We start from the raw sequence: 18,450 nt of genomic DNA on the forward strand, positions 1-18,450 counted from the left end.
CAGGGCAGCAGACGCTAAGGAGAAAGGACGAACCTGGGGCCATTCTGAAGCCATCAGGTCCCCAGGCAGAGCTCCTCCCTGGTGTCCTTGAGTGTCTGTGCCTGTGTGCGCCTGGCAGAGCTGAGGCTCCGCCCGTCCTGCACCAGCACCGGACAACCTGCCAAGGGGTATGGCCGCCAGGGAGCGTCTCTGGCCTCGGTCACTCCACATCCCCCAGGACTTGAGTTGGGAGCCTGTCCCCAGAGCCCAGAGTTCTGGAAGGCTCAGGGCAACTCTGCACAGAGGCACATGTGGGCGTGTGTGTTCGTGTGTGTGTGTGTGTTCATGTACGTGTGTGTGTGTCAGAGAGAGGGGGAAAGGGAGAGAGGAGAGCGTGTCCCACCGTGGACAAACCTGCTCTCACCAGCTGTGGGAACGCAGTCACGTTATCTCACCCTGGAAGCTCTGGTTTCCTATCTGGAAGCCGGGAACAGTAATAGCAAATGTTTATCCAGCATGTATTCTGGGCCAAGCATTCTTCCGGGTGTGTAACGTGCACGAATCCTCCCATTCACACACATTCCTCACAAAGCTGTAATTTCAGAACTTCTATTATCTCCCTTTTACAGCAGAAGAATCCCAGGCAAACGGAGGGTGACAGACTTGTCCCAGAGTCACACAGCTAATCACTGACAGAGCTTCATGTGAACCCACATGTTCCAAACCACACATTCCTAACCACGTGGCTACATCTCACAGAACGTGGGGAGAGTTCAGTGGAAGAAAGCACAGCAAGCGCCAGCCCCGGGTCAGCGCCCTGGTTATGGGACGGGGCGACTGTCTCTGGGCGTGAGCCCTGCACAGCCACCTGCAGGAGGGTCTGCGCACAGGTGTGGACATGTGGGCACAGCACTGTGTATGTGTGCAAAGGCCTGTCTGCTGCAGGGTTCCACGAGGAGCGGGAGGGACCCCCTCTGCATCCAAAAGGACGCCTCAGAGTAGGGCTCACGAGACCTGACCCAGTTAGAGAGAAGGCTGCCCAGGTACAGAGGGGATGGTTCATGAGTCCACCTGGGGACAGGGTGCCCTGGAGCTGGTGCGCCAGGGTCCCCAAGGAGGATGCTAGGCCTACCTCTGGCCTCACAGCTCTTCCCCAGGACTCTGGGGACGTGACCCCTGGCCCCATTGCAGCGGGCGAGGAGGAGCTCAGGACGTGGGGCACCCAACTGCTACATCAGGGTCCCCTTGAGAACCCATTTTTAAATATAGAGTCCAAGACCCCGCCCGCCCAGGACCTGACTCCGAATCCCACTGGAGGACGGGATGTCGGCCCCGCTCCAGGGCCCGGCTGGTCAGCCTGCCGGGCTGGGGCAAGCACTCCGCTTCAAGTCTGTGCACGTTGAAGCCTAAGGGGCCCTGCTCCAAGGGAGGACTGGAAACTGACATTTTTAACCGCCTTCCCAGATAACTCAGAAAAGTCTGACAACTGAATCAGAGTCTGAATAGTACAGTAAAAAGAAACCACACAGGAAACCAAGAGGTCAGGGGTCTTGCCCTGGCCCTGCTCCTAACTCTCTGTCCGTCCAGACAACTCCTTCCCCTCTGAGCCTCAGTTTCCCTGTCTGCACAATAGAAGGGTTGGAGTCTGTTGCCTGTGGGTGCCCTTTCAATCCCAATATTCTATGATTCCATTCAATAGCTTTAAATACAGACTTCCCAGTTCAGAGGTGGTAAGGAAACAGAACCAAGCAGCAGATTGTTCATAAGATCACAAATGCCCAAAACCCAAGATGTAATCAAAGTCCCACGGCCCCTAAGTCTGCCCACGCCCCCACCGTCTGAGAGTCCCTCCCTCACCCGCAGGACGAGGCTGATAGCCATAGCTTTGTAGGAATAGGGGGCAGAGGAAATGCTGAAGAGTATGAAGAAGGCCACGACCAAGGTCATCAGATTGGTCATGAGCTCCAGCCTCAGTGACATCCATCGCGTGGAAAACAGGAACATCAGCAGATAGTTATTCTCTGTATCCGTCAGCCATTTAAACCTGAGAAAGAAAGGACAACCCAAAAATCATACATGTCTGTCTAACCCAGGGCTTCCCGAGGGTGCTTCCTCCAGCATCTAGCTCCCGACTCTCACCAAAAAGGACAACAAACAAAATTTGGGGAGTGGAGGGGGGAGGCAATCCTCACTACCCCAATCTCAGCCATGACCCCAGATCTAGGAGAGGGCTCTGACTTTGAACTTGATGGGTAGTTCAGGATGGAAAACTTGGGCCAATGCGAGTGAATAAATGCCGGAATTCGTGAGTGAGTGAAGGGAAGCGCCCCCTTCCCAGGACCCACCCACCCTGTGTCTGCCTTGCTCACCACTGTGTCCCCAGTGGGTGCTGAGCACCTGGTAGGTTCTCAGTGTTGACTGAATGAATGCATCGCTCCAGTATCCCCTTGGTCCTAGTGTCTTTCCAATGCCATTGGGAGAGCTGGTACCACAGTGCATCCAATATTCCAGTTAACTGAGCCCACACCATCTCCCATGCCCAAATCTTACCAGGCTTTGAGACCAGCTCAGATGCCACCTTCTCCCCAAAGCCTTCCCTCATCCTCAGAGCTGTAGATCCTCTCTTTCCCATCTGAACTCCCTGGCATCTTATCTGCTCCTCTCCTAAGCTGTCTATCATATTCAACCCTGTCTTATTACAAAATATGTATCTGTGTCTCCTGTCTTCCATTAGACCGTGAACTTCTTGCAGTTCAGTACAGACCAGGTTTGACTGATCTTTACATAGTTAAGCCTCAGCAACAATCATAGGGTCTGTTTGTTTGTTTCAACAAACATGTAGAAGGCAAATCTAATGTGTGAATAGTGAAGGAAATTCTGTTATTTAGAAAGCTGTTGTTCTTTTATTATTTTATTATAACTAGATACCTGTTTGGAAGTGAAAGAGAAAAAAAAAAAAGCAATGCAGTAAGTGCTAAGCCAGTAGCGCACCTTACTATTAATTACATGAACATATGTATATAACAGCCACAGGTCTTTAAGGCTGACAAACATTTTTCACTTACAAATATCACTTACATTTTTCTTATCCTTACAGCATCATCTTCCAGATGAGGTTCTGAAGACTCAGAGAAATAAATGGAATAAAGCAATGTTCTCTCTGATTCTTCTGAAGATGGTGCTATTCTCAGATGCTCTATTTCCTACCTTCCTGCCCCCCACCGCCCCACAGTCTGCATCACCCTCAGGTGGCAGCAGAAGGACTCACTCATTGATGAAGTCCTCAGTTTTTCCGTAGACATGGATGGAGCTCAGGCCGTGCAGAGAAGTGAGGATGTGGGAAAATAAAGGGGAGCGGCTGTAGTTCCCCAGTCTCCTGAACAAACTGTTGGCCCTCTTTAACACCCTGCAGCAAGAATGGGGGTGAGTGACCTGGGCCATCCGCCTCTGGGACCATCCAATTCTAGGTTAGTCCCAGACTCACACCGGAAGTCACAAACCTTGTCCCCAAGCAAAAAGAAATCACTCACCTGCAGTAAATGAGGCAAACAGTGAGTAACACAATTCCCATCAGCAGGATATAGGGGGACAGCACACTGATCATCAGCAGGATGAAGACCACCACCAAAAGCAGGAGCAGGACCTGTTCAGCAACAGTGGGCAAGAACTGGTCCAGCTCATCCAAGTCCCCTGAAAAGCAGTTCAGGAGCCGGCCTATCGGGGTCGTGTCAAAGAAACTCATGGGGCAGCGGAACACCTGCAGGGACAAAAGCACCCCAGATTATGACACTAGCCACAGGCCTTGCTCAGGACTTGATGAAGATGCCAGGTACCCTCAGGCTCTGAAGAGGTACAGGCCGCAGCCTAAAGGGTGTCCAGGGAAGGCTATGTAGAAAAATGGTTAAAAACGGGCTCTGGAGACAATTTGTCAGGGCTCCAGTGATGCCCAGCTCTTCCATCAACTGCTGTGTGATGGTGGGCAAGTTACTTAACCCTTCTGAGTCTCAGTGTCCTCACTTGTATAATGGGGATGATAACGATGCTTCAGTGTTGGGATGAAGACTGCACAACTTTGCCCATATACTAAAGGCCTTCTGAGTTGTACAGTTTAAAAGGGTACACGACAACCTATGGAATGGGAGAAAATATTTGCAAAAGATGAAACTGACAAAGACTTGACCTCCAGAATATATAGGTAGCTCATACGACTTAATAAGAAAAAAACAAACAATCTAGGTAGCGTGGCCAAGTGTTCTAAGGTGCTGGATTAAGAAAAAAACAAACAACCCAATCCAAAAATGGGCAGAAGACCTAAACAAGCAATTCTCCAAAGAAGACATACAAATGATTAATAAGCACATGAAAAAATGCTCAGTATCACTAATTATCACTAATTTGAGAAACGCAAATCAAAACTACAATGAGGTATCACCTCACACCAGTCAGAATGGCCATCATTCAAAAGTCCACAAATGATAAATGCTGGAGAGGCTGTGGAGAAAAGGGAACCCTTCTACACTGCTGGTGGGAATGCAGTTTGGTGAAGCCACTGTGGAAAACCGTATGGAGACTCCTCAAAAGACAAGGAAGAGGCTTACCATATGACCCAGGAATCCTGCTCCTGGGCATATATCCAGAAGGAACCCTACTTCAAAAAGACACCTGCACCCCAATGTTCATAGCAGCACTATTTACAATAGCCAAGACGGGAAGACAGCCTAAATGTCCATCAACGAATGACTAGATAAAGAAGAGGTGGTATATTTATACAATGGAATACTACTCAGCCATAAAAACCGACAACATAATGCCATTTGCAGCAACATGGATGCTCCTGGAGAATGTCATTCTAAGCGAAGTAAGCCAGAAAGAGAAAGAAAAATACCATATGAGATCGCTCATATGTGGAACCTAAAAAACAAACAAACAAACAAACAAAAACAAAGCATAAATACAGGACAGAAATAGACTCATAGACAGAGAATACAGACTTGTGGTTGCCAGGGGGGCGGAGGGTGGGAAGGGATAGACTGAGATTTCAAAATTGTAGAATAGATAAACAAGATGATACTGTATAGCACAGGGAAATTTACACAAAATGTTATGCTAACTAACAGAGAAAAAAATGTGACAATGAGTGTGTATATGTCCATGTATGACTGAAAAATTGTGCTGAACACTGGAATTTGACACAACATTGTAAAATGATTATAAATCAATAAAAAATGTTTAAAAAAAAAAGATCTTGTGGTAGCTCATGGTGAAAAAGAATGTGAAAATGAATATATGTATATTAATGTATGACTGAAAAATTGTGCTCTACACTGGTAATTTACACAACATTGTAAACTGACTATAACTCAATAAAGTAAAAAATAAAAATAAAATAAAATAAAAGGGTGCATTTCATGGTATGTGAATTATATCTCAATAAAGCTATTATTTTAAAAAGGAAGAAAGGCATAATACATTGAAAGTGTTCAGAACAGTACCTGCCTCCTGGTAAGTGTTCCATTAATAACCAACTCTTACTTTTTTCTACAGATGGGACCATTTTCACTCAGCATCATCAAAGATTAGCAGCAGCAATTCCACTGCGATTGCAGAAGACGGAACCTTGGGTAGATTTTAACCTTGACTGCCCCTTCCTGAAAATGGCATCCCAACCTCACTAAAAGCAGTGAATATGAGGCCCTTTGGAGATCAAAGAGCATTTCATACTAGCACAGGGCTAACAACAATCCAGTTCATCCTTCTCATTTTACAGACGAAGAAACTGAAGCCCAGAGAAGGGGTAGCAGCTTAGTGATTGCTCAAGGTTGCCCAAGTAGTTGATGGCAAAACCCTAACAGGACCAGGGCTCTCAAGACTTCCTTAACCCCCAGCACAGCCACGCTCTTTACAGAAGGCATTTCTTAAAGACTCAGGGCACTGACCTGCTGACCAACTGACCACTTTCATTTCCCCACGTAGTTCTTTATTTTTTATTTTTTGGGGGCGCAGGATAATTAGGTTTATCTATTTATTATTATGTTTTTAATGGACGTACTGGGGATTGAACCCAAGACCTCGTGCCTGCTAAGCACACGCTTTACCACCATTGAGCTATCCCCCACCTCCTCCCCGTGTAGTCCTTAAGCCATATCACAAAACAAAGTGAATAAAGGTTAATAGTATCTCATAAGACCAAAAGTAAAGGAAAGAATGAAAGGAAAGGGGAGGGAGGAGGAAGATGCATTGTGACTATTAATAAATGATAATTATTTGAGTCATAAAGTGTCATGGCAAACGTCTGGAGACAGCAAGAAAGACCAGTGGTTGGCAGGGGTCTGGGGAAGGGAGGGGTGAATAGGTGGAGGGAAACTATTCTGTATGATACTTAGTGGCAGACACATGCCAGTATACATTTGTCAAAACCCACAGAACGTACAACACAGAGAGCAAAACTTCATGTGAACTACGGACTTCAGTCGATAGTAATAACGAATCGATATTGGCTCATCAGTTGTAACAAATGCCCCACACTGATGCAAGGTGTTAATAATATGAGGAACTGTGGGCATGGTGAGAGGGATGTGAGAAATCGCTGTACTTTCTGCTCAATTTTTCTGTAAACCAAAAACTGCTCCCCCCAAAAATTGTCTAGTAATTTAAAAAAAAAAAGTTGGGCAAGGTCAGGTCTCAGACTGTGGCCACGCCCACTTCCCCGGGCCCGTACCTTGCTGAGGAGGTTGTTGTGCAATGTCGTGGACGCCTTCACCGTGACCTTGGTGAAAGCCAATGAGAACAGGATCCCTATGAAGACCAAGAACAGGGCACCGAGGCCATACACCAGCTGGTAAAAGGGCAGCTGGGGGTTGTCGAGTATGTCTCCTGGGTCTGCAGTGGTCCCGTTACTCTCTCGGCTGCGGTTGGTCTTCAAGAAAGAATAAGGGTGGTGGTATGATAAGAAATATGCTTAGTCTTTGTCCCCATTTCCTGGCACAGGGCTCCTAAAACCCTTGTGATTTCCTAAGTGCTGCGGGTGCTGGGAGCATCTTTTGTTGTAATAAGTGACCTTTGATTCTGGTCACTTTTAAGATCTTTGGGGTCTCCGGAGCAATGAGTGTCTTTTGCAGCTAATGAGATGACGGCACCAGGTATTTCTAGAATCTGCCAAGGTGGAGTCAGAAACTTTAGAGACCAGCTCCCCAGTGCCTGGGGGCTTCAGGTTTGGGGCTGGTCACCAGAAGGACCAAGCCATGGGTCCAAGCTTGGAACTTTCAGCCCTACCCCATCCTCTGGGAAGGAGAGAGGGGCTGGAAATTGAGTTAATAATTAATTATACAGATGTATTGAAACCACCACAAAAATCCCTAAAGCACAGGCTTCAAAAGGCTTCCAGATTGGTGAACACACCCATGTGTCAGAAGGGTGATGCACCCCGAGTCCATGCAGACAGAAGTTCCTGCACTATGGACCCTTCTGGACCTCACCCTATGTATGTTTTCCTCTGGCTGTTCATCTGTGTCCTTTATTAGATCCCTTATAACAAACTGGTAAAAGTATTTCTGAGTCCTCTGAGCCATGCTAGCAGCAAATTATTGAACCCAAAGGTAACGTCCTGAGAATCCCCAAATTATAGCCAATCCATCAGAAGTACAAAAGGTCTGGACTTGTGACTGGCATCTGCAATGGGGACAATCAGAAGCATCTCTTGTAAGGACCGGAGAACCATTCCTTTGAAATATCATCAGGAAGGGCAGGGCCCCGGTCTCCCAGTCTCTCTGGGAGGATGGACCGCCCGCTGGCCGCAGACACAGCGGGCCTAATGGCCTTGACGCTTACCAGCCTTCTGTACTGTTTCACTTCTCTGAGCTACTGGGGCCCCGCTTTCCCTCCTCCCTCATTCGCCCTTTGAAAAGCCCAGATCCCCTCTTGCACAAATCAGAATGGAGCTCAGCTGTTTCACCACTGACAAGAGTGACTAAATAAAACCTTGTTTTCCCTGTTCTAACTAACGTCCGGCCATGTGCATCTTTGCTGTGGCCTCCCAGCCACCCACAGGGGAGATGAAATCTTATTTTAAGTAATACAGAACAAGGAGGCAAAACTCCGGCTGAAGGAAAGTCACTTAGGTGGACTGCAAAGCATTCTTGGGGAGCTGTCTGGGGACAGAAACCTCTTGGTTTTGCTCCAGCGAGACTGCCTAGGTGGCCACTCTGTGAACACAGGTGGCCAGATGGGAGGGAGCCCCAGAGTTCTGGTTCCCTCTAGAGCTCCATTTGTCCACTTGGCAAGGGCAGGCACTGGGCTTGCCATGGGCTTCCCTAACCCGTGCTTGAGGGGCCCTGAGGAGTAAGAAGCAACCCAACTCCACACAAGCCCACAGAAATGCACTCCAGTCCCCCATGGCACTCACCCCTGAGCCCTGCTCCAACCAATGGCTCAACCACCACATGCTGAACATTATGAGGAAGATCATCACCACTGAGAGAAGGAAAACCATGGCAGAGACCAGGTAACCTGGGGAGGGAGAAGGGGGTAACACACAGGTGCCATAAGAAGGTGCACGGCCATCCCAGGCCCTTGGATCTCCCTGACCCCTATCCATTTTGGACACCTTAGACGACTGGAAAGAGCTGGGTTCCGAGGTTAGAAAGCCCTGGGTTCATACCCTAGCTCTACTACTTAAAAGCGATGTGAGCCTGGGCAAGGTACCAAATGTCAGTGACACGCCACCTCCTTGCCTATGAAATAGTCATAGTAGTCCTGCCAGACTCATGGGGCCGCTCTGAGGATGATACGAGATAATGTGTGTCAAGCACCCAGCCCAGTGCCTGGTATAGAAGCAGTCTTCTAGAGGTCAGTTCCCCTTACGCAGGTCCTGAGGGTTCAGTGTTCAAAATAACAACAGCTCCTTTTTACGTGGTATGTACTACTGTGTACCATGTGCCAGGCATAGTACTAAATATATGCATTATTTCTGAATTTGGAATTCCTATTCCCATCCACTGAGTCTCCAAGAGAGGATGTAACTTGCGCACAGTCACAGAGTGGGTGAGTGGTGAAGCCAAGGATGGGAAAACCCAGGGTATAGCCCCTCCTTTAGCATCTACCTCTTGCACCAGCACTCTGTCCACCGACCCAGTCCCATGCCCACATTCCTTTTCCTGAATTCCACCCTTCCTTAAGCTCTACTCAAGGACCACCTCTCTTTGATGGCATCCGAGACTATACCTGGTCAGAGGGATGTCTCTCGCTGCTACTGGACACACGTGTTATCATTCTCCAGCCAGATTCCAGGGTGGGCTCTTAGATTCTATACACCCACCCCTCCAGAGGTTGGCACAGAGCCTGATCCACAATAGGTACTTTGTAAATACCCATCAATTGTTTTCTTGATTCATTCATGCAGTTCACAAATATTTGCTGTTCCCTTGCACTGGCCGGGCCCTACAGGGATGCCCATGGTGGGGATGGTGGGAGTGGCGATCTCCTCTGCACAGTCTACCTTTTCATCCCCTAGACAGCTAGAGAGAAGACACATCTGGCCCGGGGTTAGGATCCAAAGTCAGTGAAGAGTAAAGAGCTGGTGTGGAGTCACAGTGACTCTCAAAATTTAAATTACTCAAAAAGTACAGGATCATGTACTTGGTTTTGTGTGTACACCATTGTACAGTTATATGCGTGTGGATTTGGTAGTGTTCACCATTTAATAAAAGGAAACTTCTAATCACCATCCACCTTCAGAAATACAGTTTAATACATACCAAAATGAAAGCTTCACCAATGTTACCTTTGCAATGCATGCAAATATTTTCTATTCTATTCTCATTTCTATTCTCATTGATACTTACAATTCACTCAATTGATTTCAGAACCCACCAGTGGGTAAGGACCTGCAGTTTGAAAAACACTGAAATAAAGAGGACTGTTAGCACTCTTTATTTCAAGAAAATATATGGACTATATTTTCTTACTTTCTGTATTCTTACTGAGGTGTCCTTTGGGGTCTTCATCATGGAAAGCCTGCTCCTCTTAGGGCTAGCTAATTCCTAGAGACAGCAAATGACTCCCTGTGGGCACATCTTTGATATACAAACCAACCAGTCCAAAGCTCACACTCCCAACCACGTCTTTTCATCAAACCAATATTCCTCCTGCCCAAATTACCCCAAGACCAAGTATTAGACAACTAGGACCACCGCTATAGCCCAGAGCCCCCCAAAATCATTCAAACCATCCAACCCCAAGCTTACTCAGCACCCCTATCCTGCTTCCCCCAATTCTTCCCACAAAAAGACCCAATAAAGTCTCTGAAGCCTGGTCTCCCTTCTCCCCCTTTTGCCTCCTGATGGACCCTGGTGCTTCCCCATGTGGCTCTGCATGGCTTGCCATGCCTATTTCAAGGGATCTGTGAGTATAAATGTTTCCCTTGGTGAAAATAATTTACATGTTGTATGTCTCGCCATATTTGATTTTTTTTAATGCCAGGTACCTTTTAGTACAAGTACCCATGAAAACCTAACTTGCAGCATTGACTATGGTGGTAGGGTTACCATAACTGAGTACTGTTGGATGAAACTGTGCATGTTAAACTCATGAATGGCATGACTCTTCTGCACCCCTCTGCCTCACAAGACCTTGCAGGGGTAGGGCTGGTCTGAGAGAGGGTCCTGGCCTGGCCTGGAGCAGCTGGCCTCACCGTACCTCCGGCTACCTGGATGTAGTGGTGGTAGACACTCCATTTCAGGGACCCTTCTTCCATCTTCTCCTTCCTGGTGAGCTGATTTTCCAGCCCTGGCTCAGGGAAAAGAAGAATGAAACAGTATGCCTCCCAATCTCCTGTATCTCCTTCCCAGGTCAAAAGGAGCCTTGCAAAGCCCTCTGCCCTGGCTTCCACCCAGTGCCTCACCCAAGTCTGACTCAAACCAGCAGATTTTCCATGGAAGACTACTGAAGGTAACCTTTGCCTGGATTCCAGAGTCTAGAAAGGGGGTCTATCCCTAGCCATTCATAAACTCTGGAGGGCCTAGGGTTCTCAAGATCTTGATGGGTAGAGAAAGATGGCAAGAGAAAATGAAGAAAGCAATGACTTGGGGCCAGAAAACCTGGGTTCAAGAATTGTCATCACAATACTGTGCAACTTCAGGCAAACCACTTAACCTCTCTGTTTCCTCATCTGACAACTCCTCAAGAAACAGTTGTGACACCAGCCCCGGCAGACTTGGCCTAGAGCAGAGCAGAGGGACCAGTATCTAGAGATATCAGTAGATGGTGCTGATGACAATCACAACCACAACAATAACAGGAAACAGCACTGTAGGGGATGACTGTTGTTTCTGCCTGACACTCTTCCTTCCTCTAATAGCAACACCCCAGTTTTTCCTAGGGAAGAGGGCTTGCCTTATGGAATTTGACTCTTTAGGGGAATTATACCAGAATGGAAAACAATTGGAGTAGGGTTTTTTTTAATTTATTTATTTTTATTTTATTTAAATTTTGTTGGGGACAGGTAATTAAGCTTATTTGTTTTATTTTTTAATGGAAGTACTGGGGATTTAACCCAGGACCCTGCGCATGCTAGGCATGCACTCTTGCCATTGAGCTATACCCTCCCTTTCCCTGGAGTAGGTTTTCTTCAAAAGGATTCTGCACCTGTTCCCGCTACTTAGACCCCAAAATTGCTGAGGCCTGGTTCTTCAGCTTTTCCTTTCATTCTGTCATCTACACTCTTTCCTGCCAATAAATTATTTTTCTTCCCAAATCAGTTTCTGATCTCTGCAGCTGAAGACTCTACTGGTGACAGGAACCTGTGCTGAGGGCTTCCCTCCACCTGACCCTATCTAATCTCCACTACAACCCTGCAAAGTAAGCACTGTTATCTCCACTTTTGCCAATGAGGGCTCAGAGAGTTTAAGTTGCTTGGCCAAGCTCACACAGCTTTGTGCACAGCAGAGCTGGAATTCAAATCCAGAATTTGTCTTACTTCAGAAATGGAAGCCTTTCTGTTCTGCTACTCTGTCTCAGAAAAGAGCAAAGCCACAAGCTTCTGGATGTCCAAGACTGGGCCTAGATCATTTCTGATTTCCAATACATTTGCTGTCAACAAATGTATAATGAATGAATGTCCCAATGCCTTGAAAAGTTTTACATTTGAGCCACTCAAGGCCAAAACTATCCCCATCCTGTCTCTGCCTCTGCACACCCTCAGCTGTTCCCCCAACAACACTCACTTCCTGGATGCTTCAGGCCTCCATACCCTGTGGGTATAGGATCTTTAATCTGTATGTGTAATGTTTGGGATCCTGTTTGGCGAGGACATGGTCTGGTCAACTACTGGGATCTGTATCCTGTATGTGTAATGTCTGGGATCCTGTTTGGTGAGGACATGGTCCGGTCTAGGGTGCAGGGGGAAAGGTCAGGGCCTCTGGAGGGCAGGCAGGCAGGCCGGAAGAGGTTCTTATCCTATTCCCGGCATCATTACCAGCATTTTCATTGAGAGGCTCTTCCTGGCAAGTGGTCTGGGCCTGACCTTCCACCTGAGACTCTTCGGCTGCCTTAGCTACGCCCAGCAGCGTGCCCTGGGGAGAGAGCACATGCCGGGAATGCAGGGGTGCCCCTCCCCATCAGGAGTGAGCAAGGGACGGGGCGGAAATCACCTGCGTGGCCTCCGCTTTCATCTTCCGGATGAGCTGGGCATATTGCCCCTGGTTCTGTATTAACTCACTGTGAGTTCCTTTTTCACAGATTTTCCCATCTTCTAGCAAAATGATCTGATCACAGAACTCTAAATACTGAAAAGTCAGAAGAAATAAAGTCTTCAGTAAACATACAAAAAGATGTTTTTACCTCACTATTCAAAGGAAAGACACAAATTTAAATCATGATACAATGTTTTATCCCGCCAGTCTGGTAAAAATGTGAACACTGGACAACCCCAAGTGTCGGTGATGACTGGAGGTAAAGGGAACCCGTATAAAACTGGGGCTGGGGGGCTGTAGATTGGTACTACTTTGGAAAGCAAGCTGACAGTATCTAGTAAAATTAAAGATTTTTGAAGAGTTATGAACCAGCCAATTCACTCCTAAAACGCTACCCTAAGAAAAGACCTCTCAGACACGTGCATCAAAACACAGACAGAAGGATGTGCACTGGAGCATTTTTTTGGTAAAAGTGAAAACTGTGAAACAACCTAACTGTCCATCCTGGAGAAATAAATTCCGGAATATTCAGATATTGGAACAGTAGACCAGTGACAATGAAATGACATTCCACGTATCAACATGGAAGCTCTTGAAAATATAATGTTGAGCAGAAAAGCAAATTACCGAAGAATACGAAAAGTAAAATATCAATTATATAAAGTCTTAAAATGTGCAAAAGGGCACTTGCTCCTGTCTGGAGAGCCACACATATGTTTTAAAAGGGAACAATGAACAGCAAAGTGAGGGAGGCAGGAGGGCGGAAATGGAATGTAATCCGAGGGCCATCGATGTGGGACCGTGTCATCTGGGTGGCAGATGTGTGGGCTTTCGTTAGACTATTTTCTAGCCCATTTTTATGTCTTAAATATTTTATACCAAAAAAAAAAGAAAAAATAAAGCCAAAATAGAAGAAGAAGGAGAAATAATAATAGGGTCTTGAGGCCAAAAGCAAGCATGAAGCCATCTAAGGAGAAGGGCCCGTGGGAGGCAGCAGCAGACACAGTGTGCACTTGATGGAAAAAGGGGAGACTTGGGGAAGGTTTCTTCTCTAAGAGAATGTGTTATTTTTTTGTTTGTTTGCATTTAAATTTTTTTGTAACTTCAAAAGCAGTGGCCCACCCTTACGATTTTGAAGATGCAGGAGACCTTAAAATTTGCTTTAAGTTTTTACCAGCCTATATTTTCCACATGGAAAGCAGAGGAAATCAAGTGCTTCACAACAGTCCCTGAATCCCTGGGTCAGTCTGAGCGGAAGGGGCAGCTGCAGTGGGGCAGTTACTGAATCACACTGGAGAGGCAGAGGCTGGAGGAGCTGCCTGCTCCGTCAACCATGTCCAGAGCCCGGGAAGGGCAGTTACCTGCAGCTGGTGGGTCACCAGGACGACGGTCTTCCCCCTGAGCGTCTTCTTAATGCACTCCTCAAAGATGTGCTTCCCCACGTGGACGTCCACGGCCGACAGGGGGTCGTCCAGCAGGAACAGCTCGTGGTCAGAGTAGACGGCCCGGGCCAGGCTGATCCTCTGCTTCTGCCCCCCAGAGAGGTTGAGGCCCCGCTCCCCGATCTGTGGACAGGAAGCCAAAGGCACCAGGTCTGGAGGGTGAGCCCAGCCAGGTGTGCTCACTCCAGCCAGGTGGGCAGATGGATAGACCGAACCCCGCCGAGAACACGCTCCTGGACCCCTAATGACTTGGCACCCTTGACATTTCAAAAATATTTTTCAAAATCTGCTCAGTAGGATATGAAAAACTGATTTTCCACTAATACAATTTGTAATTCACAATTTGATACAATTTTTCTCAATCTGTCAGTTTCTCAGGAGACATATTACACTTTTAACAATTTAGTTCATAAAATAAATTACTTATTCCCCCAAAACAGCACCTTCTTACATCTCATTCAGGTTTTAAATCTCCAGTGACTGTCCCTATCTGCTGGCGAGACCATGGGCCTGGGTTATGCGCTGTCACCTAAGACCATGTGTACCATGTGCAGCTACTTGACAGGGCAGGGCTGTGATGGCTGGGCTAGCCCTGCCGTGGCCGCCGTGGGAAAGGCCCCCTTATACGACACCCCTTATGTCAGGAGTCAGGGGGGAAAAACAGAGTTACTGGGCAGCGTGTCTGGGGTCGCCTAGCAGATTAGCACCCCCGGCAGCTGCCAGCTGGCCCACCCCTCAGTCAGGCTCTGGGGACAAGGCAGCTGGGGGCTAAGTCCTACCCGGGTTCCTCCCTGCAGAGAGGAAGCAGAGTTGAAAGAGCAGCAGGGTGACCTCTTGTCACTGCTCTGCCTCCAGCTCACCACCATGTGACCATGGATAAGCTTGGCCTGGGCAAAGCTCAGCTTCCCGACTTAGTCGCTCGCTCAGCAGAGACTTAATAAATGCCTACTGTGTTCCTTTAATGAGAGCTACACCTGCTTGACACCGGGCACTATTCAAAGCACTTTGTATGCGTCACCTCCCCTAAACCTCACATCACCCTGACGAGGTCAGTACTGTTACTGATGCACTTTCCAGACCAGACCGTGTACTTCCTACTGAAGACACGACCCTGAACAAGACAACTGCGCGCTCTGCCCTCAAGGGTGTACACTCCCATCTTTAAAGGAAGGATGACAAAAGAACTGGCCTCCTAGGGTTATCTGAGGCTCACCCAAGACAGTGCATTCAAGTTGCTAGAGGAGTGCCGTGAATAGAGCAGGTGTTCCTTACTGATTACTGGGCTAGTGTTCGATGATAAAATCAAGACAACAGTACTGCTTTGATCTTAACAAAGGTCTTGTGTGGATTAAGGGTGGCTACAGCCATGAAAGAAGGCGAGTTATCAGGAACATGTAACAGTCAGAACTCAAATTGCCACTGTGGGGCCACAGCTACCACTCCTATCGACATGGCCAGAGAGGGGCAGGGTGGGTGGATGGGGCCCAGGGGTTGGATGGAAGGTTTCTTATCTTCAGAGAGTCTCCACTCTTGCTTCAGAAGGAGTTTGAGGTCACCCCCCATCCTCATGGGGTAAGATAGTCTCTTTGTCAGCTCCCAAGGTCAGATGACCCCCAACTTCCCTCCCTCAGTGGGAGACGCTCTGAGGCAGAATCTGCAAAGCTAACTTGAGCTGCTCTAGGAAGGAGGAGCTGGGGTCCCTCCTCTACCTACCCAGGGAGATGGGCTGGGGACCCCAGAACACCATGACAAAGAAACAGTCACAGCAGAGCTGGTGGGGTGCTCGCCTCTCACTCACCTCTGTCATGTCTCCAAAGGGCAGGATTTCCAGGTCACGGTGCAGGGAGCAGCAGTGGAGCACCCGGAGGTACCTGGAAGGACAGAGAGCTAAAGAGACGGGTGGCCCGGCCGCAGGCCCTCCGGCCTTCCCAAGCTTGGTAGGGAATGGTCTTGTATTCCATGGTAAGAAATTTAGCCTTGATCCTGCATTTAATGGGAAGCTACAGGAGGCTTTTTTCAGTTCCTTCCTCCCTTCATTTCTTCCAATCCAATGAATGCACTTGGTAAATATTTGAACAGAACAAAAAGAAGAAACAGTGGAAAGTGAGTCTCCCTCACATCTTTGACCCTCAGTTGCTTTCCTCAGAAGCAGCCACCAACAGAGTTTATTTATTCAGAAATAATCTAGTGACATATGTATGTGTGCAGCATATAGAGATTTACACTGTGTTAATGGCACCACTGTATTCCATCATATGGATGCACCACAAATCATTTAACCAGTGCCCTAGTGCTGGAAGTTTGAGTTGTTCCTAGTCTTTTGCTACTATGAACAATGCGACACAAATATTCTTGTACATGGATCGGTGTTTGTGGGTGACACTGTCTATGCATTCAATGCCTGACAGTGGATTTTCTAAGTCAAAAGTTGGAGCATTTTTATCTTCAGCAGATATTTCAAAACTACCCTTTTAGTGGTATCCGTCTGAAAGCTAAGCAGTGACAAGACGTCTTTTTGGACGATTGCCCTGGAGGCGGGATACAGAGTGGAACAGACCAAAGACTGGAGACAGGGAGCCAAGGGCAGGGGCAGTAGGAACAGTTCAAGCAGGAGGTCACGAACCAGCACTAGCAGCAGAGATGGAGAAGAGAAGGGAAAAACAAGAGCTGTTTAGGTGGCTGAGTCGTCCAGAGTTGCTGACAAATTAGATGTGGGAGGTAAGAAGGGAAGGCGTCAGGCTCACAGGGGTGCAGGATGGGGGTGATGCCACAAAGCGGAACTGGGAATTTGGGAAGAGAAGCAGCGGAGGTGGGGGCTGGGCAAGCAGAGGGCTTATGAGTTGGTAGAGGACCTGATATCAAAGAACCCACAGGACAGCCGGCCAGAGAGGACTAGTTTATACACCCACATAGCTGTGCCTTTAAGCATTGTTACTGGGGGCCCATTGCAAAATCATGTAAAGAGTCAAAGGAGGCCGGAGTCCACCAGAGTTGGAAGCACAGCTGTAGCATTCAGGGCAGTTTTCCTGAACCCTCCACTGCACAGACTTCACTCATGGCTTCCAAGTGCATGTCTCAGGCAAGTTTCCCTCCAGGACCCTGGGAGGGAGAGGCTGCAAAGGGCAAGCAGGGATGTGCATGGGAGGCGGGCATTGGGCCAGGAACCCAAACTCAGACTCCGGTCCCCTACGTTGCACAACCTCATCACTTCATTTGTTTTACCTCTTAATTTAGGGGTCAGGAATTAATTCATACAAATGAAGTTTTAAAGGAATGTTTTTGAAAGGGGAGGGTTATTTTGAGCCAGTAGAGCATCACAGTTAAGTGTGAAGTTTCTGAAAGCAACTGGGTTCAAATTCTGTCTATCATATTCTACCAGCTGTGTGACTTTGGGCAAATTATTTAACCTTTTCAGGCCTTAGCTGACTTGTCTGGAAAATGGATATGATAATAATCTTTCTTTCCCAGCAAGAAGGAAATTCGGTGATGCATACAAGTGAGCACTGATAAAAGAAATGTTCACACATTGAGATCTGGGAAAGTCATTCTGGCTTATAGATGAGTTAACTTGAATTTGATGCTCACTAGAACAGCCTGTTTGTGGCCTGTCAAACATTCATTGTACATCCACGTTAATTATGAAAGAAAAGGGCACACTGACCAGAAGTAAAGAATGTCTGTGTTAAAAATAAAGATGAAACGCCCCTCTTCCTGGGGCACCAATGCTGGCCCTCCCTCGATAAGACCCTTTCCCAGGTAGGTGCCAAGGGCCTAGTGTATGTGCTAGTCTGTTTTTCTGAAACCTCAAAGAAGTGTATCCCGGACTTGTTTAATGGTGTCTGTGCTGACAAGATATAAAACTGCTGAAAACCCTGCTTCTCTGGAGCAGTTTCTCAGTCATCTGGGAAGCAGGCTCGCGGGCTAGTCCTCGGTGTAGCTCCCATAAAACACTTCTCTATTCTTCTCATTGGTTGTTTATCGATTATTTTTGTCAACAGCACACCGCGTCAGCCGTTGCCAAGTCAGCTAGAGGTCCCTCCCCAAACAGGACACACCCCCCACGTCCAGCCCTGCCCCTCCTGGAAGCTTACCGGGCCTCATCATACTGGCTTCCCAAAAGGATGTTCTCCCGGATGCTCCCCGCGATGATCCAGGCCTGCTGGGGGACGTAGGCCAGGCTTCCGTGTACCCCCACCGAGCCCTCCAGCAAGTGCATCTGCCGCAGAAGGAGTCCAGCCTCAGGACCAGGGGACCTGGGACCGGCCCTGCCTGGCTCAGTAGCCGCAGTGCCTGTGGCCCCAGTGTGCCCCAGCAGCCTGGGGGCTCCCCAGTGTAAATGGGAT

The 18,450-nt window shown here is 47.8% G+C and overlaps 1 protein-coding gene across 3 annotated transcripts in view; it reads right to left on the reverse strand.

Moving 5' to 3' along the window:
- ABCC11 (ATP binding cassette subfamily C member 11) overlaps positions 1-18,450 on the reverse strand; it is a 67,094-nt gene that overhangs the window by 12,552 nt on the left and 36,092 nt on the right. For all 3 annotated transcript variants that reach the window (XM_006183544.3, XM_032486254.1, XM_032486256.1), the window contains 11 exons: positions 18,199-18,323; positions 15,906-15,978; positions 14,027-14,230; positions 12,624-12,758; positions 12,449-12,545; positions 10,672-10,761; positions 8,381-8,484; positions 6,698-6,895; positions 3,510-3,736; positions 3,248-3,385; positions 1,837-2,023 (listed from right to left, as the gene is read on the reverse strand). In XM_006183544.3, the coding sequence (XP_006183606.2) occupies positions 1,837-2,023; positions 3,248-3,385; positions 3,510-3,736; positions 6,698-6,895; positions 8,381-8,484; positions 10,672-10,761; positions 12,449-12,545; positions 12,624-12,758; positions 14,027-14,230; positions 15,906-15,978; positions 18,199-18,323 (1,578 nt within the window). The remainder of the gene's footprint in view (positions 1-1,836; positions 2,024-3,247; positions 3,386-3,509; positions 3,737-6,697; positions 6,896-8,380; positions 8,485-10,671; positions 10,762-12,448; positions 12,546-12,623; positions 12,759-14,026; positions 14,231-15,905; positions 15,979-18,198; positions 18,324-18,450) is intronic.

The sequence above is a fragment of the Camelus ferus genome, chromosome 9, assembly GCF_009834535.1.
Source record: "Camelus ferus isolate YT-003-E chromosome 9, BCGSAC_Cfer_1.0, whole genome shotgun sequence".
Lineage (NCBI taxonomy): Eukaryota > Metazoa > Chordata > Mammalia > Artiodactyla > Camelidae > Camelus > Camelus ferus.